Source organism: Neoarius graeffei, chromosome 3 (genome assembly GCF_027579695.1).
Source record: "Neoarius graeffei isolate fNeoGra1 chromosome 3, fNeoGra1.pri, whole genome shotgun sequence".
Classification (NCBI taxonomy): domain Eukaryota; kingdom Metazoa; phylum Chordata; class Actinopteri; order Siluriformes; family Ariidae; genus Neoarius; species Neoarius graeffei.
In genome coordinates, this window is record NC_083571.1 from 8,223,286 (window position 1) to 8,248,842 (window position 25,557).

Here is a 25,557-nt window from a genome sequence, read left to right on the forward strand (position 1 = left end):
CTTCTTTGAACTATAGAGTTTTAGCTGGCAACGGCGGATGGCACGGTGAATTGTGTTCACAGATAATGTTCTCTGGAAATATTCCTGAGCCCATTTTGTGATTTCCAATACAGAAGCATGCCTGTATGTGATGCAGTGCCGTCTAAGGGCCCGAAGATCACGGGCACCCAGTATGGTTTTCCGGCCTTGACCCTTACGCACAGAGATTCTTCCAGATTCTCCGAATCTTTTGATGATATTATGCACTGTAGATGATGATATGTTCAAACTCTTTGCAATTTTACACTGTCGAACTCCTTTCTGATATTGCTCCACTTTTTGTCGGCACTGAATTAGGGGGATTGGTGATCCTCTTCCCATCTTTACTTCTGAGAGCCGCTGCCACTCCAAGATGCTCTTTTTATACCCAGTCATGTTAATGACCTATTGCCAATTGACCTAATGAGTTGTAGTTTGGTCCTCCAGCTGTTCCTTTTTTGTACCTTTAACTTTTCCAGCCTCTTATTGCCCCTGTCCCAACTTTTTTGAGATGTGTTGCTGTCATGAAATTTCAAATGAGCCAATATTTGGCATGAAATTTCAAAATGTCTCACTTTCGACATTTGATATGTTGTCTATGTTCTATTGTGAATACAATATCAGTTTTTGAGATTTGTAAATTATTGCATTCCGTTTTTATTTACAATTTGTACTTTGTCCCAACTTTTTTGGAATTGGGGTTGTACGTTTACCCGTTGTCGCTGTTTGTATTTTTTTTATCTAAGCCATGCCCTATTAGCAATCACACTATTGCGATTTTTTTTCTGAAAGAAAAACACAAATCTGTTTATTAGCGTCCACAGTAATGTTGCTCATCTGAGCCATCTACACGTAAGCAAAAATATGTCTTAGGAAAGTTTCGTGTCAGTCTGTAAATGAATGCACTGACAGGATGAAATGTATCCGTGATCCTTTACGCACTTTATAGCCTGTGAGGCTTCTCGCGAGCATCAGAGATCTGTAGAGTCTCTCATGTGCAGCACAGTAAGCATTCCTGTTATAATGTTCAAGCCTTCACGTATAAGAGAATGGAGGGAAATTTTATTAAAGAAAGAAAGAACCAAGAGAGATAGAAAGAGAGAGAGAGAGTGCAGGAGAGAGGAGAATGTCGTAAAAACTGTGTACACGTTGAAAACTGTACTCATTACATTCCAGTCTGGTATGTCTGGAATTTGGTGTCATGACATTTCTGTGACCTTGTCCTATCATGAAAACGAGACTGGGAATGGTGAAGGCATTTCGAGGAAAAGAGGACAGAGGAAAAGGAAGCTCCATTCAGAAAGAGAAGTGCATCAGACAGCTGGAAGTTGGGTGGGGGGAAGGAACAATGGGGAGGTCCCACATCGGGCCTGGGTGTCAGTGTGGGTTGAAATTTGTGAGTCGCCCTCCTCTTCTGCTCATTGTAACCCAGAAACAGAGACGAGGAGACGCTCGGGCTCCATGAGAGTTCACAAGAGAGACGAGACTCTGTAACTGCGACTTAATAACCAGATAACAGTTGCGGGGTTTTTTCGTAGCAAATTTCACTACATTTTTTCATCCGAGACGTTGTTTTGTTTTGTTTTTTGGAAAGGACGTTTGCAGATGCTTGGGACGATAACTTTAACAGGTAAGGTAGAGAAGCTGAACTTGTTCACATTTTGGTCATCACCAGGGTTTGAAACCTAAACCAGCACTTTATCCGTTAAACATTAGGTGCTTTGCTGCTTAGACAGGCGGTGTGTTTAGGAGATGATGCTCAAACAAAGTCAGGAAAGTTCAATGTAAAGAGTCAAAGTAGTGAACAGAGTCAGGTGAGGTTGGAAATGTTCATTTGAGGGCGTGGAAGTTTGTCTGATTTCGGACATCATGTAAAGCTCTGGTTCGTTTTGTTTTTTCTCCTTAATACTGTATGATGTACTTGAAATTCTCACGGTTATAAATTACTGTAGTATGTTAAAGAATGTCTAAATACTAACCAAAAACTTTATCTTATCTGTTACAGCTGTGATGGTAAACATCACCAGTGTGATTGTTCATTTTTAAAGTTGCATTAATTTAAATGTATACCTAACATGTTTCTGTGTCCAAGTTACATAGAAAAACCATGTATTGTTTTCGAAATGAATACACACACTTTATAAATATAAAATATAGCAAAAGTAAGTGAAATATAGATATGTGAAAATGTAAATACAGTGCTACACTTATCTCCCAAGACCATAATTACAGTATAATAAGTATGTGCATTGTAGCATTTGTCATTTTACGTCTTTCAGGTTAGAAACTGGGACTTGAGTCGAGTCGAGTCGAGTGTTAACGCCCCACGTCCATTCATGAAAAACCTCAGCTCCAGAAGACCAATTTGGAGCACACATTACTCACCCTATTATCCCAAGTAGTAGAATATGTAGGAATAGAAGGAAACTACATATTATATCGTACAAGCGTAGGCTGTAAATATCGCCGTACTATATGCACTTCAAAAGAGAAGGACTGGAGCTGGTGGGTTTTGGAATTTTAATGAGTTTTTCTTCAGATCTTAGTCAAGGTCCCAGTGGGTGGTGTGGGGCAGGGATATGGAATGTATTACCTTGTGCAATGTAACTAATACCCTGTCCACACTAGGGATTTTGTACCGATACGATACTACTTTCGTACCGCAACACCTGTCCACACTAGCAACTATACCGGTACTGTAGCGGTATAACTGTATCGGTACGAAACCCACAAATGTATGGGTTTCGTACCGGTACAGTATCGGTACTGTAGCGCTTCGCTGTAGTGTGGACAGATGAAGCGGTTCTGTATCGATACAAATACAATGCGCATGCGTAAAGTCACACACCTCAATCGATGTCTTCGCTGAATAAAATAGTGAAGAACGGAGATTCGTTTTCTTGGTTTCTTTCTCAACTGCCTCGCACGTTTTATACGATTCGACTGAATAAATGACCACCAGAAATACAGACTGTACATTGACAACAAAAAGCACACACACGCCGTTTCATCCGCCATATTCTCGGAAGGAAGTTACTCGGTAACCACGGAAACATTTCGCGCACGCGCATTTCAACTACCGTGAAAGAAAACCGCAAACATTTCTCGCTAGTGTGGACAGATGCGCTAAACTGTACCGGTATACTTTGTATCGATACAGTTATACCACTATCGTACCGGTATATATGTGAACACAGCTAAAGTGTGTAAGGTTTGAATACTTTGGAAAGTTTTGTCTTTGGTATAAAATCGCAGAATTTTGATCATGACCAAATGATCTACACGGTTCAATCTTCGTCACTGCTAAATTGGCTTGTCTTAGGACTTCTTGTGGAGTCATGCTGAGCTCTCATTGGCATAGATTACAGAATTTCGATTGCTGTCCAGCAACCAACACTTCCAATGTTGCTTTGCTTCATCATCAGCTGCTCTTCAGTATTTAATATTGTTTATTGCGACATTGGCTTCCACCATGCTTCTCATGGACTCGTGGGTTTTGTAGAACATCACAACATTTCAGTTGTTATCAAGTGAAATTTGCAGTGTCGAATTGCGATCCTTGGTGTTTAATATTATTCAATATTAAATTGGCTCCTTGTGGGCTTGGTGGAAGTTGGACAGTTGTCCAAGTTTCAGCAGGATGGGGTGTGGTCCTTTAGTGCATTGTTGGAATGGGGAACAGTCGTTCAGGCTTGGTGGGTTGGCATGGTGTGTGTGTGTGTGTGTTAAAGCCCTGTCTCAAGGGGGTGGGGGTAGATAAACAGTGCAGTGTTTGCACAGCACCACCAACCCTCAAGCTTGTCCTTTTTCAAACACCAGTCCCTCTAATTAATAGCCTACAGTTTCATGCATCTGTTCGCCAAACATGACAAACAAAAGCAGGCGGGGTGAAGGGGTGGAGGGTGTGTGATAAGTTGAAGCACCCCTCACCCGCAAGCCGTGTGGAAAATTTAGTCCGTTATCCCACCAAGAGTTTGGATAACACCTCCCCCTCCTCCCCTCCCAGTTTTTAAGAAAATGCATCGAGCACACTATACAAGCCAGGCACAAACAAGAGAGAGGATTGGATTCCTGAGCTCGGGTTTCATTCAGAGACACTTTAGAGACAGCGGCAGATGTGGGGCGATGAGGGGCTTCACACACACACACATCGGACCTCCTTGTGGCAAGTTTGGACATTCATCTTAGCGCCTTAAATGCCTTTGAGTGGTTTTCCACAGAACGCAACAATTTAAGAGTTGCTTGCTTGTTCTAGAAATCCACCAAAGAATTGCATGGATCACAGCGTCAAAGTATAAATGCTACTCCAACAATACCAGCGAGAAGGTTCTCCATCCAAATATCTCTTATTGATACTTGTACATATTGTAACGCCACCATTCATCCCATCGCTACTCATCCATTCAGTCCTCATTGTGCTGAGACTGTAATTTTCCTATCAATTTTTTTTTGTCACTGATCTGTTGAGCACTGTTTTTTTTTAAATTACACATTCAACGATTTTGTCATGGTTATTTAAAGTTTCGGATAGACAATGGAATGGGGCCCCATCCAGAAGAAGGCAGAGAGCCACTATGAAAGAACTGGGGCAACACAATGCATGCTCTCTGGTTGAAGTTCTCTCTCTCTCTCTCTGGGGGATGGGTTCTTGTGTGGTAAAGGAAGTTGAATGACACCTTCCAGGCTTCTTCGAATCTTGTTTCTGCTGATGTTTTGTGTGTCAGCATGGTTATATTTTAGCTCATCATACCAGGAACGCTTCTCAGAAGCTTCCCCAAAACTCAACTTTGAAGCTTCTATGTCATGTTTGAACCATGACCTCAAGATGAAAAAAAAAAAAAGTTTATAATGTGTGGTGTCCAGTTCAGTTTTAGAAATGATGTTTCTTGAAGAACAATTATGGTGTTATGGGAATGACCGAGGACCCAAAACAAAAGCGTTTTGAAATATTTCAGAGGAGATTTATCCAAGGCCATGTAGAGCAATAAACGCTATGTGTTTATCCATAATAAGTCGAGTCATGGGATATCCATGCATAAAAATGAACTTATTAAAGTTATAGGGTGGGGCTTGGACCCTAAAGCAAAATCAAGCAGAGCCAGATGTGAACATTCCCCCTAACATAAGCCTGGATGTCAGAGGGAAGCCAGGCCTCAAGGTGGTCTGCTCTGCCTGACAGCCTCCCTCTATCCACCCCACGCCTGTCAAAACACAGATAAACATGGGAGGAATTTCATATTGTGTGTGTTTCTTTGTTTTCTCACCTGTTACCACGTGGCCATGTGCCCAGAGATATAATAAAGCCGTAACATCAATATTTACTGAAACAGGTCGTAATGTGTTCTCTAAATTAACTCGTGTTTTCATACATGCTTATGCGATCGCGAAACGCACAACACAATGATCTACCCCAAAGCCTCATTGTTGAATTATGTCATGTGTTTTTGGCTTGAACTCAGATCAAAACGGATCAGCAAACATCAAACCGTGATCAGATTGTAATGTGGCTGATTAAATCTGTACAGGGGATGAAAGTCTTTTAACCTATACTGCAGTGCAGTTCTGATTTCCTGCAGATGTTTGAACACAGCATCTTGAATTCATTACAGCTTTACTTTGATTAGTCTCCTTTATTTCTTTTCAGTGATTCACACAAAGATTATTTGTTCAAACCAGATAGTTTGTGTGTCTCTAACAGTACTTTGTTTTGTTTGTCCCCCCTGTCTTTGCAGTTGGTCAGACAGATGCCATGCCCCAGAAAGAGGATAGTCCTGAATCAGTTGAGGTCCTCCAAGATGAGGTCGCACCTCAAGTTAATGGCGAGAAGGAGGAAAACGAGTGTATCAGTGCTGATGAAACTACACCCACAGAAGAGAAAGTAGCTGAGGAGAAACCAACTGAGTCCAACGAAGTGGGTTTCAAGAAGATCTTCCGCTTTGTTGGCTTTAAGTTTACGCTGAAGAAGGACAAGAATGAGAAGACAGAACCTGTCCAGCTCCTGACGGTGAAGGAAACTGAGGATGGTGCTTCAGAAGCTGCTGCCGAGGAAACCAAACAGGAACCTGTAACAGCAGAAATTCAGTCTGAGGATGAAAAGGAAAAAGAGAGTCCAGAAATGGAAAAAGAGGCCAGTGCTGAAGATGCTGCAAAGACTGAAGCAGAATCAGATCTCCCTGCAACTGATGCTCCAGCAGAAACCAAATTAGATGGTGCTGAAGAAAATGAAAAGACTCCAGCTGATGAGCCAGCTGAAGAAGTGGAAACCTCGACTGAGAAAGAGAAAGAACTAGAACCACAAGCTGAATCTCCTACATCTCCCCCATCTCAAGAGACACAGTCCCCTTTAAGAAGATTCTTCACTCAGGGAATCTTCTCTAACCTGCGGAAAAAGACAAGCTTCAAGAAGTCTAAAGAGGAGGAACCAGTAAAGGAGAAATCTGTTGAGGAGGATATAAAGGAGGCTGAGGAGAAAGAGGAAGAAGCAGCAGGGGCGGAAGGACAAGTCAAGGAGGATGCAGAGGAAGTGGAAGCTGGTGAAAAGGTAGATAAATCAGAAGCACCAGAAAAATCTGAAGCAACCCCAGAGGAAGCTCCATCTGCCCCCGAGGAGCAAAAGGAGGAGGAGGAGTTGAAAGTGGAGGTTGAGACGACAAGTGAAACTGCACCAGTACAAGAGCTTGCACCTGTTGAACAAATTACAACTTGTGAGGATTCAGAGGCCTCTGCTGCTGAAGAAAAAGATGAGACCAAACCTACTGATGATACCAAACTTACCGATGACAAGGCAACTGACTCTTCTGAGGAACAACAGACTCCTGAGAAATCCCCTGCAGAAACATCCACTGAGGCTGAAATTCAGTCATCCCAAGACAAAACCAAGGCTCAAGGAAGTCCACTGAAAAAATTGTTCACTGGGGCAGGGTTGAAGAAATTGTCCTCCAAAAAGCAGAAGGCCAAAAAAGAAACAGAGTCAAAGCCAACAGAATCCACTGAGCAGGCAGCTGAGCAGATTCAGTCATCCACCGAGTCAGGCGAGGCTCAAAAACCTGACAGCGGTGCTTCATCTCCAGAAGAGTCTGGTGAGCATGTTGTAGGTGAGGCAAGTCAGGCTGACCCCAGTGTGGAAGCTGAAGGCGAGGCAGCAACCTCTGACAGTGAAAAGAAGAAAGATGGCATCCTTCATTGGGCCTCTTTCAAAAAATTAGTCACTCCAAAGAAGCGTGTCAAGAAGTCATCTGAGAGTGAAGATGAGGCCCCTGGGGACAAGCCAAAATCAGCCACCCTGTCCTCAACAGAGAGTGCGGTCTTTGAAGAGAAAACTGAGGAAATTAAATCAAGTGATGAAGTGAAGGAAGAAGCAAAGGAGGAAACACAGGTTGAGTGCAAGACTGAGACAAAAGCTGAAAAATTTGAACAAAGCACAGAGGAGCCAAAGAAGAAGATTGACACGTCAGTATCCTGGGAAGCCCTTATTTGTGTGGGATCGGCTAAAAAGAGGGCCAGGAAGACTTCTGACTCTGATGATGAAGAAACTAAAATTGAGGAAGAGGTTCAGCAGTCTGGAGAAGAACAGGCCAAGACTGCAGAGTCACCTCTTGAAAGCTCACAGGACGTTGAGCGTGAAAATTTGGCCTCTTCTCCAGAACCAGAAGGGGAGCTTGTCTCTACATGGGAGTCTTTCAAAAGGCTGGTAACACATCGTAAGAAACCCAAGGCAGAAGACAAGTCTGATGAAGCACAGAGTCCAGAGCAGGCAGCATCTGACAGTGAACTACCCAAAGAGGAATCATCCTTCTCCCTTAGAAAACTAATTCCCCGAAGAAAGAAGAAATCTGACGCAAAACAAGGGCAGGTGTCTTCTGACATTGGATCTGCAGAAGAAGACTCTGACACACCTGCTGTGGTACCTCTGTCAGAGTATGATAACGAACAAACCGAGAAGGCTACTGATGAACAAGACACAGAAACAAAGACAGAGGATGCAAAGCCAGAGGTCACTCCTGTCACTCCTGGAAAAGCCTCAGCTGAGGACAGGTCTCCTTCTTGGATCTCAGCTACTGTGGAGAATGTTGAAGATGAGGCAGAGGGAAAGCCACTAAGTGATATACCTGAAGAAGGAGATACAGCTGCTACACCTAAATCAACTGATAACACCATTGTGGAGGATATCATAGAGTTTACTTCAGAAGCCATCACTGCCGTTGAGCCAGCAGAGGAAACCGAAATGGTTTCTGCTCTATCACGCATCACAGAGTCACCTGTTACATCTGGTGAGACTTCACCTGTTCCAGATGATGGTGTGGTGAAGAAGGCTGAATCCATCTTACAAGAAGCTGTGGAAACTACCAGTATTACATCAAGTGCAGTGGCTGTCACAGTAACAGAGGAGCAGACAAAAAGTATAGCTGTCATGTCAAGTCCATTCCAGGTTGAGTCAGCCATTAAGGAGGAGAAAGTGGTCTTGGCTGTGCATGAGAAAACTGAAGCAGTAACCATCTGTACTGGCCTTGATGCCAGTGAAATAAAAGCTATAGAAGAAGAGAGTCCTTTGAAGGCTACGGTGGAAGCTGTCACCACGGTCAGCGAGGCACTGTCTGTAGAGGTGGCCGCTGAGGACCAAACGTTAAAGCCTGAAGAAGCTCAAGAGGCAGGAGAAAAAGTTTTTGCGGCACAGATTAACGAAGTTCAAACTGAGTGCAAAGAACAGCCCGAAGCCTCTGTAGAAACTACCGTGGAGGAGACTTTGGAGGTTCCAACTACAAATGAGATCCAGGAAGTAACAGCAGTCAAAGTGGAGGTGGTCACGATTGTTCAACAGGAGATGGAGATTCTTGAGGAACCAGTAGTGGCAGAAAACACTCCAAAGGTGGTGGCAGAGAGCCCTGTTGAATCAACCATAGAACAGCCAGTCTGTGCTCAGACAGGGGAGATCACTGAAGTTTCTGTTGCTAAAGGGGAGGTGCAGGAGCTGAAAGATGTTGAAGAATCGGTTGCCAGTGCTGAGGCAGAGTCTGTAGAAGTAGCAGTGGCTGTGTCAGAAAAAGTTACAACACTTGCAGATACCATTGTAGTTGAGACAACAACCATGTCTGAGGAAGATTTGATCCCTGTCCTGGCTGCAACAGAGGAGCATGCAGTGACCAGGGAGATCGTCTGTGTTTGCTCACCCTCAGAATCTAAAACAGAAGCAGAGGTTATGGAGACTGTTTTACCCACTGAAGTCCACGTTGCCACAAATGTTGAGGTTGTCTCAGTGAGCGTTCCTGTTGAGGAAAACAGTGAAGTTGCATCATCAAATGTCAGTACTGCGATTGAAGAAGCATGTAAAAAAGATGAGGAAGGAGTGGAAGCAATGCATCTGAAGGAAGCAGAAGCTATTCAAGAACAGAGCACAGTCATTGTCCAGGAAGTCCTTCAGAATGTTGTTGAGAACATGGGACAAGACTTAAAAGAGAAGGCTGTGGAGGAGATTGACACAGCAACACCAGAAGACGTCCCATCTGCAGCTGAGGAGGAAAAATCGTCACAGGATGCACCAGTCACGGAAGAAAAATCTACAGTAGATACACAAATTCAAGAAGAAACAAAGCCCGAGATTGAGGACAAAGCTGAAGAACAACTGGCCCAGATCAGTACTGTGAGATCACCAGTCATTGAAGCCATTCAGATTTCTGAAACGGTTCTGGTTGCTATGACAGAAGAAATTAAAGCTCAGGAGGAAGATGTGTCCTTAGTCTCTGTGGAAGCAACACAACTGTGTACAGATGTAAAAAAGCAGGAAGTGGAATTGAAGGAAGATGAAAAGAAGCTAGAGGAAGACAAAACAGTCACCACAGAAGGCGAAGACAGGAAATGTCAAGTTGAGAAAAATCAAAATGAAGAACCAAGTGGAACCACAGAGACACCAACTTCGGAGGAGAGCAGTCAAATGCAAACTGTCACTCTTGTAAGCACAAAGTATGCTCAGATTGTTGAGGAGGTCCAAGACACGAAGATCGAGACAACGACGGAGATCGATGTTGGCATCATACATGTGGTGGATGCGGCTGAAAGAGCAACACAAGACACTGAAATTGCCGTGAAAGAAGACAGCACCAAGAGTCAGGAGCCATCAAAAGATGTGCCTCAAACAGACTTGGAAGAGGCACAAAAGGATATTTCAACACCAGACATGAAAGGCGAGGAGAGCTCCGGAGATCCTGACTGTCAAAAGACAGATGCTGAAGCCAGTGAGGTGAAAACCGCTGCTGAGGAGACACCAAAAGCAACTAAAGAAGAGGACACGGAGAAGAAGATTGACACCATCACCACAGAGACTGCTACAGAGTCATGAGCCAGTGAGTATCTTATCTTGTCTTGAAAATGTAATATGGAGACACGTTTGTACTAATGTACTTTTCTGGACTTTTCTCCTGGGGAAAGAAGGTAAAGCATGTTCAAAAAGGTGCTACAAGTCACCAGATGATCCATTCAATTGTCATGACCATTTGCATTTGTTCCATGAAGATTTTTTGAAGACACTTAGAATAGAATAGGAGTTTCATTCAAATAAAAAAAAGCACAACTATTTCCATATTTACAACATTCTATCGTTTATATCAAGTACGCAGACAAAATGAAGCAGTAGAAGAACTGAGGAGTCAAGTCAGGTCAGTAGATTTGGTGATTTTTAGACCAGTTTAGTGACTTTACCTCAAACAAGGGCCGAGCAACAGATCTAGCGACTTTCTGAGCAGGCTTTAGCAGCTATCCTGCATTCAACGCGGCTTTCTAGCCCACGTCAAAACACTTAACTTGCCACCAGCCGATGTTTCCAACAGCCAATTGCTGATCACGATTATTCCCAGTGACCAGTTACTGATTACAATTCAATGAATATGCAAATTAGCCTATGACATTATGTGGCAAAGCTACTTTCCCTGCGAAGAGTTGGCAACACTGAGTGCAACTCCGTCATGGATTTCCACAATGATGGTGAGTCACATGAACCTGCTATCTCAAATCTTATAACCAGCAAGACCGTCACTAACGTTTGCTTAAAAAGTCGCTAGGTTTGTCACTAGAGGTTGTTTAAAATAGTCAGTAGAGGGTTCTAAAAACTCACCACGTCGACTGACGATGTTTGCAAAGCTGGACTCCCTGGAAGGCGTTGCTCAAGAGGAAACGTTTTCATAGAAAGTAATAAACAAAAGTTGGGATATTGTTTCAAATTCCTCCGTCAGACCGTCACATTTTCTCATGGGTCCTTTTTAAAAACATCAATGGACCTTAGTTTTATTACTGGTGGATTTGCCGGCTCGTGAAATGAAAAAGCTTTTGTTCAAGGTATAAGTAACCAAGAGACCTTTGATATCAAAGCAGGAATGCCGCAGCCTGACCCCTCACTTTGTAGGCTGCCTTTTAAAGGGAAGCCGTGTGAAGGAGAGATGAACTTGTGCTGAAAGACTGATTATAATTCAACCCCCCCACACACTCCTTTTCTCTTCCCTTCATCAAAGCCCTCCATATGTAGTCAGGGAACCATGTTAAGGAACATCTCTGATTTGATAAGATGTCTCTGATAAGTAGAACTCAAAATTATGTCTTTTTTAACGTTGGTCTGAAATCAAAACACATCTTTGCTAGAGTTGTATTTGATCCATGATTGTTAGCGCAGTGCCAAAAGGTACATTGGTGTCTCAAACTGATTCAGGGACTATTAAACTGAGACACAAATACAAGCTAGTTTGCTAGCAGTGAAATAGCTAGCCAGCTAGCTGGCTATTGTGCTAATCTAGCTAAATTGATCAAAACAGTTTTGACTGTTCTGGTATATTTTGACAGGGTTGACTGCTGTTAAATTGGACTCGGATACAAATGTGAGCTAGTTAGCTAGCTAATGTAGCTAATGGATGTTATGCTAATTTTGGTGAGTTTGGCTGCTGTTTAATTGAGACTCAGATTTTTTAAAAAAAGTGTGTTAGCATTAAACTAGCTAGCTGCCTAGACAACTTAGCTAAAGGGCCCCATACACGTTCAAAAAAGTCGTTAAAATTTTGTATCAAAATTTTGATACAAAGTTTGATCGTGTGTAGGGTGTTTTGATGTAAAAAATTTGATGTCAAAATTTTGAACCCAAATTGACATATCAAATCACTTTGATATTTTTTGAAGAGTCGTCAAATTATTGATGATTATATAATTATTGATGATTATATAATGGCTTGACAAGGTCCAATAATTCATCGAAGGATGGGGCATCCATCCTAAGGAAATTACGGAAGTCCTCTGGTTCTTTGAGACGAAGTTCTCTGAGGAGGTTGACGTGACCGTACGTTCGCCGTTTCAAAAACCAGTCTTTCGACCATTTCCGTCGATGCCGAGGCGGTTCGTTGTCCAAAGCGAACACAAGTGCTACGGCCACTGCTGCGTCCATGTCAAAGTTTTTGACAATACTGAATTTTTGATAGAAAAAACATTGAATCGTGTGTGGACATTTTACATCAAAATTTTGATATCAAAATTTTGATACAAAATTTTGACGACTTTTTTGAACGTGTATGGGGCCCTTCAGAAACAATGTGAAATCTGAAATCAAAACACATCTTTGATAGAGTCGTATTTGTTCCATGATTGTTAGCACAGTGCCAAAAGGTACAGTGGTGTCTCAAACTGATTCAGGGACTATTAAACTGAGACAAATACAAGCTAGTTTGCTAGCAGTGAAATAGCTAGCTGGCTATTGTGCTAAACTAGCTAAATTGATCATAAAGAACAAAACAGTTTTTATTGTTCTGGTATATTTTGACTGTGTTGTGTTAAATTGGACAAATGTGAGCTAGTTTGCTAGCTGGTTAGTTAATGGATGTTATGCTAAATTTTGGTAAGTTTGGCTGCTGTTTAATTGAGACTCAGATTTTAAAAAAAAAAAAAAAAAACGCGTGGTAGCATTAAACTAGCTAGCTGCCTAGATAACTTAGCTAACCTTTGGTAACATTTTGCTGCTGTTGAATACTGATAAAGTGAGACTCAGCTACTATATGAGTAAGCTAGTTAGCTAGCTGGTTAAATACCTTATCTAATGGATGTTGTGGTAACTTTTGGCAAGCCGGTTGCTGTTAATATTGTTAAACTGACAGACATGCAGGCTAGTTTTCTGTCAGTAAGCTGCCTTTCTAGCTACCTTAGCTAATGGATGTTATGGTAACTTGGTAACATTTGGCTGATTCTAAATACATTTCTGTGAGAAATGAAAATCGTCCCGTCTTCATCCGCTTATCCGGGGCCGGGTCACGGAGGCATCAGTCTGAGCATGGAAGCCCAAACTTCCCTTTCCCCAGACACCTCGGCCAGCTCCTCGGGAAGAACACCGAGGCGTTCCCAGGCCAGCCGAGAGACATAGTCCCTCCAGCGTGTCCTGGGTCTTCCCCGGGGCCTCCTCCCGGGGGGACATGCCTGGAACACCTCCCCAGGGAGGCATCCAGGAGGCATCCGAAAGAGATGCCTGAGCCACCTCAGCTGATTCCTCTCGATGTGGAGGAGCAGCGGCTCTACTCCGAGCTCCTCCCAAGTGACTGTGCTTCTCACCCTATCTCTAAGGGAGCGCCCAGCCACCCTGCGAAGGAAACTCATTTCGGCCGCTTGTATCCGCGATCTTGTTCTTTTGGTCATTACCCAAAGCTCATGACCATAGGTGAGAGTCGGAACGTAGATCGACCGGTAAATCGAGAGCTTCGCCTTTTGGCTCAGCTCCTTCTTCATCATGACAGACCGTTAAAGCGACCGCATCACTGCGGAGGCCGCACCGATCCGCCTGTCAACCTCACGCTCCATCCTTCCCTCACTTGTGAACAAGATCCCGAGATACTTAAACTCCTCCACTTGAGGCAGGACTTCTCCACCAACCTGGAGAGGGCAAGCCACCCTTTTCCAGTCAAGAACCATGGCCTTGGACTTGGAGGTGCTGATTCTCATCCCAACCGCTTCACACTCGACTGCAAACCGCCCCAGTGCATGCTGAAGGTCCTGGTTTGAAGAAGCCAACAGGACAACATCATCCGCAAAAAGCCGAGATGAAATCCTGTGGTTCCCAAACAGGATTCCTTCCGGCCCCTGGCTGCACCTAGAATTTCTAGGCGCAGAAATGAAAATGTAAATCAAAATTCATTTTGAATTCCCACTCATTGGCTGACTGATGATGATAAACATGAGCTAGTTCGTTGGCCATCTGCTAGCTAGGTTAGCTAACATTAGTGATATTAGGCTGTTTGGGAAGGCAGAAGGATATGGTCGATGTTTCCAGACTGCGTCTTCATGCATTTCCATATATGCTAATATTTTTAATGATAGTAAATTTGCAGAGATGTTCCTCAACCATAAGTGCCTCCAGTCGTGTCTGTCGACTCGGCAGCCATCTTGGTGACACTCCGTTGCTGTTATTTTCAATCATACAAGACCACGCTTGTTTCAACATGAATGGGAAGAGATCCAGAAACCAGAAATGGATTGACAATGTCATTAAACATGATGTTTTTAAACGTGGGCTGTTAATGTCTGGGGGAAGAAAAAAAAAGAAAAATGTGTAACTTTTGGCTCAAATAACACAAACTAAAAACAATTTTTTCCAGGTTGCTCCAGCTACCAAGCATACGTCCTTTTTTATTTAACAATTATTCACTGAAGAGGAAATGAGTAATAACTGAGAAGTCGTCGAGGTTATTATTTAAATAATATTGGCTGGCGTTGAGTGGTATATCAGATATATTACCTTCAGCTAGCATGATGTTGAACGAGTTGAAGACGAGTAGCTGAATGGAATATATCTGATAGACCACGAAAAAAAGCCAGCCAATATTATTATTATTATAGTACCTACACATTCCTTTCGGGTGTTCAACGCGTCTTTCTCTTTCAAAATTCTCTCAAAATCTAACGTATTTTGTAACAAAGCAAACCTGGCGGCTATGTTCGTTTACAAATTGTCACAGTCGCTCGCTAGTGCAGAAGTTTCACGTCTCCACCATGTGACGTCATGTTGTTTTGACAACCATGCAATATTGTAAACCATATTCAACGCTAATTCTCCATTGAGTAGAGTGACGTAATTCACGTAGGGTAAGCGATACGCTAACAATATTGCATGCTATCGAACCAAATGAATGAAACCTGCTAGAAGGGAATAGAACACGTATATTTTTATTCCGTCAAAAAAAAAAGTGTCCTGTATGTATAATAATCACCGATATTCACTGAGCCCGACGCAGATAATTGTTTTAGTATAAATACACGTGATTATTTTTTTTTAATCATTTATTTCAAACTTCAAAAGCGCCGTGCAAGTGTAATAACTTTGCGGCGCAGACTTGTGTCACTTATCTACGCTGACATACAAAATACTTTGTTTTGAAACAGATAAAATAAATCGCAATCCCACCTTACCTTTTGAATAGTTTTAGACCAAACTTCGTAGCATCTTTAGTGCTTTTAGGAACAGCTTTTTTTTTTTCATCATTTGTAATTCTTCCTCACTTACGGTGATGAAGCGATTGGCCGCCATTTTGCCGAGTCACTCGAGGTGATTATCGAGACCTGCTTGTTTGTAGTAATACAAATTATTTATTGCAAAGTGCACAATACCGATGTCTACATCAATGTCAGAATGGGATAGGCCAAGCGATAGCATTAATGTTTTCACCTGCAAGGCGATTGGCTCTTTTTACGAACGGGCGGGACTTTAGGTAATACAACAACCGTGCGTATATATGTGTATTAGGGTGGTCCCCAAATTTTTTTTTAGGATTTTGTTACGACCACCTTACCTTTTTTTTTTACATTGCCTAAAAGAAGTTATTGTGCGAAATTTGGTTAAGATTGAACAATGTTTAGAGGTGCCACAAAGCCATTAAAGTTTTCACTCAAGACACAATATAAAATAATGTGGCTTATTAACTGTTTCATATTAATACAAACAATACAGTAATATAACTTCCTGTGTTCAAAGTAACAATAGCTATTACTTGTCTGTGATTTTCTAAAGCCTTCGGTATTATGGTATCTTGTGGAGATAAAAGAACACACCAAGGACTTCCCTAGCAGAAGGAAGCTTTCTCCCAGACAGTTCCTTGGAAGTGGGACCAATTAACCAAACATAATTGTCCTTTCTGGTTTTGTGCTTTGCACCACCGGTACTACTTGTATTACTGTTGCTAGCCGTCTGAAAAACATAGAAAGAAAAACATTCACAACTTCATCAGCATATTACGATCAGCGCTCATTGTTTAAGAACCCCTTATGGCCCTTTTCCACTACCCTTTTTCAGCTCGCTTCAGCTCGCTTCAGCTCACTTCAGCCCGACACGGCTCGCGTTTCGACTACCAAGAACAGCACGACTCGGCTCGCTTCAGCCCTGCTTAGCCCCTAAAACTCGCACGGTTTTGGAGTGGGGCTGAAGCGAGCCAAAGCGAGCCAAGTGAGGCTGGGGGCGTGAGCAGACACTCCCCTGTGCACTGATTGGTGAGGAGGAGTGTCCTCACATGCCCCCACACGCCCCGCGAGCACGCTGGGATCTGTAAACACCGTAAACCCGGAAGAAGAATAATTACGAATTACGAGAATTTCTGAAGCCTTATGCGCCTCGCCTCATCTATACGCTCTTGCCAGTATCTGTTGGCGTTGTCGGTGACAACAAGCCACAGCACCAAGACCAGCAACACTAACGACTCCATGTTTATTGTTTACTATCCGGGTCGTGAGACTACCGCTTAAAAGCTCACTGATGTCATTGTTTGCGCTGCTTAACGACATCACGTGACGTCCACCCACTTTCACTAACTCCACCCAATGTGTCCACCCACTTCCAGCCAGCACGGTTCAGCGCGGTTGTAGTCGAAATGCAACTCCAACAGTCCCGCTCAGCCCGACTCAGCCGCGTTGGTAGTGGAAAAGCGGCATTAGTGCATGAAAGTTAACCTTCTATCAGTCTATAAACTCTTCCTGCCTCTTCTTTTTCATAGAAGTGGCATATCCCTCTAGAACTGTGACTTTTTGGGGGTTTGAGATCTTCTCTGCAACAGTCTACGCACCAACTAATGTTAATGGCTTAACCCGATTTGCAACCTCGTGTGGCACCTCTAAATATTAACCAATTTTTCTGAAATTTTGCTTGTTGCCTTCTTTTAGACTATGTAAAAAAATGGTAGGGTGGTCGGAATGTTTTGGTTAAAAAAAAAAAAATTTCCCATACATTTCGGGACCGGCGGCACGGTGGTGTAGTGGTTAGCGCTGTCGCCTCACAGCAAGAAGGTCCGGGTTCGAGCCCCGTGGCCGGCGAGGGCCTTTCTGTGCGGAGTTTGCATGTTCTCCCCGTGTCCGCGTGGGTTTCCTCTGGGTGCTCCGGTTTCCCCCACAGTCCAAAGACATGCAGGTTAGGTTAACTGGTGACTCTAAATTGAGCGTAGGTGTGAATGTGAAGGTGTGTGAATGGTTGTCTGTGTCTATGTGTCAGCCCTGTGATGACCTGGCGACTTGTCCAGGGTGTACTAGCCTGGCTAACGCGACTTCAAAGCTCTCCGAGCATTTGGTCTGGCCAAGCTATTAAGCCAAACCGTTTCCCAGAGCCCGTGGTTGACCCGCCTCCCTGAAATGCCTCAGTTTGCTACTGGCTGAAGCCAGAAAAGGCTGTGACGAACTTAAACCAATCACATCACTCTTTCCTCTGACGTATGCGACGCGACGGGGCTAACTGGTAGATTAAACTCTTACCGAAGCCGGTTGGGAGCAAGGCGAAAACGTCCTTCCTTTCAATAAATACCTCCAGGGCTGCTCTTTGCTCCGTTTTCAATGAGAACTTCCCGTTTAATGCTTTCAATACAGCATCTACCGCTGTGTTAAAGGCTTGCCGCTGCTCCATGTTCGTGATGTGAATGAAGCGCTTCCGGCATAGATTCTGTAAACAATCTATGGCTTCCGGTCGCAGTTTTACTACGTCACTGCCTTGAACACGCCTCTACCCAGGGCCGTTGGAGATGCTCAAAGTTGATTGGTTCCCGATTTTTCGGGAGCTTGGAAATGCTGTAGATAGCCTGCCTGGCCAGACTAAGCTCGGAACAGGCCCTCGTGTTGCATCACGCTTAGGATGGGCGGGCCCAGGCTAAGGGTGTACCCCGCCTTTCGCCCGTAGTCAGCTGGGATAGGCTCCAGATTGCCTGCGACCCTGTAGAAGGATAAAGCGGCTAGAGATAATGAGATGAGACATTTCGGGACCACCCTAATATATATAAAATATATGAAGAATGAAATGATAAGTGTAAGGAACAGCAGGAGGGTTTATGGTCATGGAGGTCACGGTAGAGGAGAGATGGGCGTGACTGTTAAATGTTTGATGAACACTAATGCAGCACTGCAGTGAACCAGTAGAGGGTGAATTATAGCAGTGCAGCAGGGGTTTGGTGCAAGATCCTCTCTCTCTCTCTCTCTCTGTCTCTCTCTCTGGTGAAACTAGCTGAGTCATAAAAACAGTGGCAGGGGAAAAGACAGGAGGGCAAGAGCAAGTGATGGGGTGGAGTCAGACAGTCCGAGTTAGACATGGTAACGATGTCTGACTGAAAGTCATGTGGCAAAGTGTAAGCTCTTAGAGAGGAATGAGAGAGAAAGGGAGAGACTTATTTGCTCATTGTACTGTATTTATCCCACAGCGCTGTTGAACTCCTGATTCTGATTAGTCAGAAGGTGTTGATTCATTATACCCCCGCTCTAGTTTTTTTTTTTTACCTCTGTCTGTCCGTCCATCCAGAACACCCTTTTTCTCAGCAACCACAAATCATAGCCACTTGGTACCAAACTTCAGCTTGGGGTTCTATACCATGTGTACCGTTTTCAGGTCTGTCGCACATCGACTTCCTGTTTACCGACTGAACGTATTTATGAAACATACGGTATAGCGTGGATTTACAAACTTTTCGTAACACTTTTCTCCGCAACTACAAATCACGACTGCTTGATATTTGGTACCGAGCTTCAGCTTGGGGTTGTATAGACCCTTTTCAGTCACGTGACCTTCGTAAACGCGACCGCCATTTTGGACATGTAGTGGACTTCGGCTCGAATCAGTTTGAATGCGAGGAAGGCGACAAACGGAGAACATAAAAGAAAAAGGAGCGAGATGCAGAAAACACCTTCACTATCCAGCGACGTAGGGCATTTACAGGGCGAGCAGAGGGAGAGGTATTTGCAAAAATTGAGGTTAGCAGGCTTAGAGAACGACGTTTACCTGCTTCCACCAGGATTGTTCACTGACGTACGGAAGTACACGAAGCCCTCGTCTTTACCTGACTTCGGCCCACATGATCTGTATACCTATGTCGTTAAAAACCCATCGCCATACACATACACGCCAACGTCCGAGGTTCCGGAGCGCGCTCCGGCTTGCTCCAGGAGTGCTCCGTACGAGGTTCCGGAGCGCGCTCCGGCTTGCTCCAGGAGTGCTCCGGCCGAGGTTCCGGAGCGCGCTTCGGCTTTACTGGATTTACTAGTTTACTGTAATTATGATCCGCCAGCTATTTACACCGGATCCAGTGTAAATAGCTGCTGGAGCCAACGTCCGAGAATTAAGCAGCGCGCTCTGGCTTGCTCGCCCTCAAATTAAGCAGCGCGCTCCGGCTTGCTCCCGGAGTGTTCCGGCCGAGGTTCCGGAGCGCGCTCCGGCTTGCTCGCCCTCAAATTAAGCAGCGCGGTCTGGCTTGCTCGCCCTCAAATTAAGCAGCGCGCTCCGGCTTGCTCCCGGAGTGTTCCGGCCGAGGTTCCGGAGCGCGCTCCGGCTTGCTCGCCCTCAAATTAAGCAGCGCGGTCTGGCTTGCTTGCCCTCAAATTAAGCAGCGCGCTCCGGCTTGCTCCGGAGCAAGCCGCTTAATTTGAGGGTGAGCAAGCCGGAGCGAGCTCCGGAACCTCGGCCGGAGCACTCCGGGAGCAAGCCGGAGCGCGCTGCTTAATTCTCGGACGTTGGCTCCGGCAGCTATTTACACTGGATCCGGTGTAAATAGCTGCCGGATCATAATTACAGTAAACTAGTAAATCCAGTAAAGGAAAAACTTGAGACTGAAAGGTTTTAACAGTCATCCAAATGACTGAACGTAAACATTGCTACAGTAACATACCAGCTAGTATGTTGTTGACATTAGCTAGTCAACAATAGCTACTACAGAAGAACAAAGAGGTTACAATGGGTTATTTTAGCCTATTTGGTTACACACTCGCCGCCACAGAATGTTAACAGCAATGTAATGCCTTTTCTGGCTAATTTTATTCGTCTTACCTCCAACAAAGTGGTCACTACACAAGCGTTGGTATGCCGAGGGCTGCCAATCTGTTAATGGCCGCTATCCATCTTCTCCGTCGGGATCCGATAAAATGATAAACCTTGCCTTGTTTGTTGATGGTTACTACATCCAGGTGCACAACAATATAGTGGCATGATGGAAGTCTTGCTGAAAATAAACACTTTCTTTGCTGCCGTTCCTCAATGCTGGCTGTGGTAAACTACTGGTAGTACACGTCCAAAATGGCGGCCGCGTTTGTCGTGACGTCACGTGAAAAGGGTCCATACCGTGTATATCGTTTCCAGGTCTGTCCCACGTCGACTTCTTGTTTACCGACTGAATGTATTTATGAAACATATAGCGTGGATTTTGACGCAATTTCAAGAAGCAAAATGCTATTTCAAAATGACAGTTTACCAGGATGCTGTTTGAAATCCCTGTGGAGAGACACTGCTCTTTACTTACTCGTTTCAGGGTTCATTATTTGTCGAAGTCAACATTCATAATAAGTGTCCTATTCCTTAGATCGCTCGCATTCTGATATAAGCGAGAGCGGGGGATACGTAAGTGAGTGGTAGCTCACAGTCGATCTTGTTTTATTTTCTATAACAGCAGCTCTGATGGGTTTATATTACTGCACTCGGTCTGATACGTTATCGTTTATATCGTAACCACTTACACAAGTGACTTCTTGTGCGAGCAGACGCTCCAAATTAATAGCGTGTAATGGTTTCCATGATGTTTTCTGTAAGGATACAGTATGTTTATTTAACGTCTATGGAAGGAGTCTCGGTGTCAGCGCTTTGTAACAGTCAGAAGTAAAGCTATAACTTTTTCAGATCATCGGCACAGATGGTGAAGAGCAACACGATTGTGAAAAGGGGTTGAAGTGAATAATCATTTTGAAAGCACAGAGAGAACAATAAAAATTAGAAATAACAAAAAGTCACCCTTGCATACGACTGCTGTTTGATGCTGGTCTCTAATCAGCCGATCCCTTGACAGCAGTGCAACGCATGAAATCATGCAGATACAAATCAAGAGCTTCACTTTAGTGTTCAGAATGTTCAAACATCAGAATGGGAAAAATTGTGATCTCACAGTGAAGTGTGACTTTCTTTCACTGTGGCATGGGTGTTGGTTTGAGCCAAATGGACTGGTTTGAGTATTTCAGAAACTGCTGATCTCCTAGGGTCAGAGGAAAATGGCTAGATTGGTTTGAGCTTTTTTTTTGCCAAGAAAGATATAATCACTCTTTACAACCGTGGTGAGCAGAAAAGCATCTCAGCAGAAACGCAACAGCAGAAGACCACATTGGGTTCCACTTGGGCGGCATGGTGGTGTCGTGGTTAGCGCTGTCGCCTCACAGCAAGAAGGTTCTGGGTTCGAGCCCAGCGGCCGACGGGGGCCTTTCTGTGCGGAGTTTGCATGTTCTCCCAGTGTCTGCGTGGGTTTCCTCCGGGTGCTCCGGTTTCCCCCACAGTCCAAAGACATGCAGTTAGGTTAACATGAGGTGGCCTTGGGCTGAAGTGCCTTTGAGCAAGGTACCTAACCTGTAACTGCTCCCCAGGCGCTGTAGTATGGCTGCCTACTGCTCTGGGTGTGTGCGCATGTGTTCACTGCTTCAGACGAGTTAAATGCAGAGGATGAATTTCACTGTGCTTGAGTGTTCATGTGACAAATAAAGGTTTCTTCTTCTTCACTCCTGCAGCCAAGAACAGGAATCTTAGGGCCTCTGCATGCTCTTGCGACAAGGCTTTCGCAGATAGCTTTTCGCAGACAGTTGTAATTTATCGTTGAGCGGGGAGTAATAGGCGTGCGCGATGTTATTCACCGCCACAACGCAAGGGGGCGCGAAGTCGCGAAATCGCTAGGAGTAGTTGGTGGGTGTGGTTAGTGGAGTGTTTATCCTCCGGTTACTTATAATGACTAGAACTGGAGTCGTGTAGATGTACGTACTTCCTCACTTCCTCGATCAACCGCTCTTCGTGCTGCTCCATCTTCGCTCGTGTTTTTAAAAATGGCGGTCGTGAAAACAAACCAAACCAGGAAAGTAGGGAAGCAGAAGTGCATGTACAGCGGATGTAGAGTGGACCAATCAGAGCCCTCATCTGCAACGCTGTCTGCGAGGCTTCTGCGGTGGTCACAATTTTTGGGAGGTGCGCGCAGAGCGTCTGCGAAGGTGGGGGGGCTACGCAGACGCTGTCTGCGACGCCATCTGCGAGGACTGCGTTGTCAGCATAAATTGGCCTTTAGACTCAAAAACAAGTTCCTATTAAAGTGGCCAGTGAGTGTATATAGTAACTAAAAAGGCACTTGGTGGAGTGTATACTTCCACCAAGAAATGTTATCAAAATCAGGTCACTGGAACGTAGGATAATACTAAAGCTGGACACCAAATTTCATCCGAATCCGTTCATTACTTTTTGAGTTATGTTGGGAACAGACAAAAATAAATAAATATATCCTGGAGCTACATACATATTCGGATTTGCATCAAAATTTAATCAGTTGTTCCTTGGGCCATGGTTCACCTTTCTTCCAAAGTTCATCCAAATCTGTTCACTACTTTTTGAGTTACGTTGGGAACAGACAAAAATAAATAAATAAATCCTGGAGCTACATACATATTCGGATTTGCATCAAAATTTAATCAGTTGTTCCTTGGGCCATGGTTCACCTTTCTTCCAAAGTTCATCCAAATCCGTTCACTACTTTTTGAGTTACGTTGGGAAGAGACAAAAATAAATAAATAAATCCTGGAGCTACATACATATTCGGATTTGCATCAAAATTTAGTCAGTTGTTCCTTGGGCCATGGTTCACCTTTCTTCCAAAGTTCATCCAAATCCGTTCACTACTTTTTGAGTTACGTTGGGAACAGACAAAAATAAATAAATAAATCCTGGAGCTACATACATATTTGGATTTGCATCAAAATTTAATCAGTTGTTCCTTGGGCCATCGTTCACCTTTCTTCCAAAGTTCATCCAAATCCATTCACTACTTTTTGAGTTATGTTGGGAACGAACAAACAAACAAACGGGAGACGAAACCATAACCTCCTCTAACAAAGATGGCGGAGGTAATGAAGTCTTGAGGAAATTTTGTTCAACGAAATAAAGGAAAACCAACCTTTAAGGAGCATGAAATACAAAGGAAAGACATTGTGTATTGTATTGAAATAGAAATGGGTTCAAGTCTGTCAGCTCCAGCATTAACCTATGTCATGTGTGTGTCTGCTGTCTTACAGGCTGTACGTATCAGGTGGTTGTACGGGAAGCCCCTGTAGAAGATACAGGAGCAGAAGAAAAAGCCAGAGACCCATCCATCCATCCATCTATCTGTGCTCCAGCCCACTTTGAGAAATTTCTATCCACAGCATCACACCATCACACCATGACTCAGATGGGTTCATCTGTTACTCATCTCACACTGAACGTATTTTTTTCCCCTGACATTTTATTCTCACCGAGGTGTTGCTGTGTCATCCCAGGCTGCTGTTGGATGGACAGAAACGTTTGTCCATGTGCTTTATTTTATGTGTGTGTCTGCATGTGTGTGGTGTGTGGGATCTTATCTTGTATATTGTATTTATATCTAAACTATTCCGTCATCCAAACGGCTCAAATGGATGATGTCACCCAGATTTTTTTTTTTTAAATGAAACATGGTACACGTGTGCAGTTAAGCATCAGAGAGCATTCATGAGAGCCAACATAATCATTTCCATTTCATATATATATAAAAAAAAGCTTTATTTCCTAACTGTGAAACTGGTGAATTTTTTTTTAAAAGTTCTCCCGCTTTTGAGAAGCACATGCTATCAGAAAAAAAAACCCAAAACAAAACACTGCTTTCACCTTTAATATGTGAACGAATGATTTAGATTTTGATAAGTGAGATTTGACAGCACTGTTCAATGGCACGTGAAGTACAGTATGTAGTATTTATCCTTTTTTAAGTTGCTTATTAGCTATAGGTATCGCCAAGTGCACTGGCGCCATCTACTGGCAGCCACTTTTTATAAAATTACAGTAATTTGCATTCACGGTTCATTTGTTTTTTGTTTTTCAAACAAATATTGTTCATATTGTGCTAAAAGCATTTGTAATTTTCATCTCTGACTATCAGACTAACAATATGACTCATTCCATTCATCGATCACCTTTAATAACAATTTATTCACAATAAATATTTTTTAAAACCACGTTCTTTTAGTGCTCAGATGCATGAGATCTGAACAAAGAAGAACTGAGACTTGCAGCATCTTTACATGTTTATGCAAAGCATCGCATCATCCTTTCATTAAATTCCTGTAATTAACGTCACCTTTGTGATCCTGCTGATTATAAAATGCAATAGAAAATTAGTCTCAGTGGCACAGCAGTGATGATCAGTGTGTTATTTCATACTGGAGGCAAATTCGACGATGTGAGAATCTCTGCAAAAGATGCTTTATTTTGTTTAAATAGATAAAGAAAAAAAACTAATAATAAAAGAATGTTTGTTTATCGTCAAGGCTTGTATGAAACCCCCAGGTGGCGTCCTGTTCTCTGCTTTTTATAATTAAAAAATATTACTGTGAAGCTCCTTAACATTTGTACAAATTGTATACCGGTGTATCTTAAATCATACTGTAATATTAAATAACCAGTGAGAGCATTAGATGATGTCATGTAGCATGATCTCCGTTTTGTTTTTTTATTCAAGCTGTTAATAGTATGGATACAGAACCATGTCTGTATTTCATTTAAATAAAAGTTAGCATTGTAAAACCATGCTTGTGTTTTCTTTACTCCTCTCCAGAAAATAAGTAAATAAATAAATATTTAAAGCTGTGTTGCAAGGGAAAATATTTTTGAATAATTTAAAAAATACAGATTTTATTAAACTTTTACTTTTTGAAAAAATAATTTTCTTTAAGTAAAAAGGTAAGTAAATAGACAGATATTTAAAGCCGTATTGCAAGGGAAAATATTTTTGAATAATAATTTTTAAAAACAACCAAGAAATTTAATTTAACTTTTAACTTTTTTAAAAATGATACCGTTAATTTTTTTAAGTAAAAAGGTAGATAGATAGATAGATAGACAAAGCAGTGTTGCAAGGGAAAATATTTTTGAATAATAATTTACAAAAAAAACCCGAGATTTAATAAAAAAAAAAAAAAAAGTAAAACAGTAGGTAAATAAAAAGACAGATAGGTATTTAAAGCACTAATAATTAAAAAAATACAGATTTTATT

The 25,557-nt window shown here is 43.0% G+C and overlaps 1 protein-coding gene across 3 annotated transcripts in view; it reads left to right on the forward strand.

Annotated features, from left to right (window-relative positions):
- akap12b (A kinase (PRKA) anchor protein 12b) overlaps window positions 1-25,090 on the forward strand; it is a 189,799-nt gene extending 164,709 nt beyond the window's left edge. For 2 of the 3 annotated variants that reach the window (XM_060916345.1, XM_060916347.1), the window contains exons 3-4: window positions 5,751-10,355; window positions 23,563-25,090. In XM_060916345.1, coding sequence (XP_060772328.1) covers window positions 5,751-10,351 — 4,601 coding nt within the window. In that variant the 3' untranslated portion in view covers window positions 10,352-10,355; window positions 23,563-25,090. Of the gene's footprint in view, window positions 1-1,423; window positions 1,649-5,750; window positions 10,356-23,562 lie in introns of those variants that run through there. The other variant, XM_060916346.1, reaches the window with a different exon arrangement.
- The last annotated feature ends 467 nt before the right edge of the window (window positions 25,091-25,557 follow it).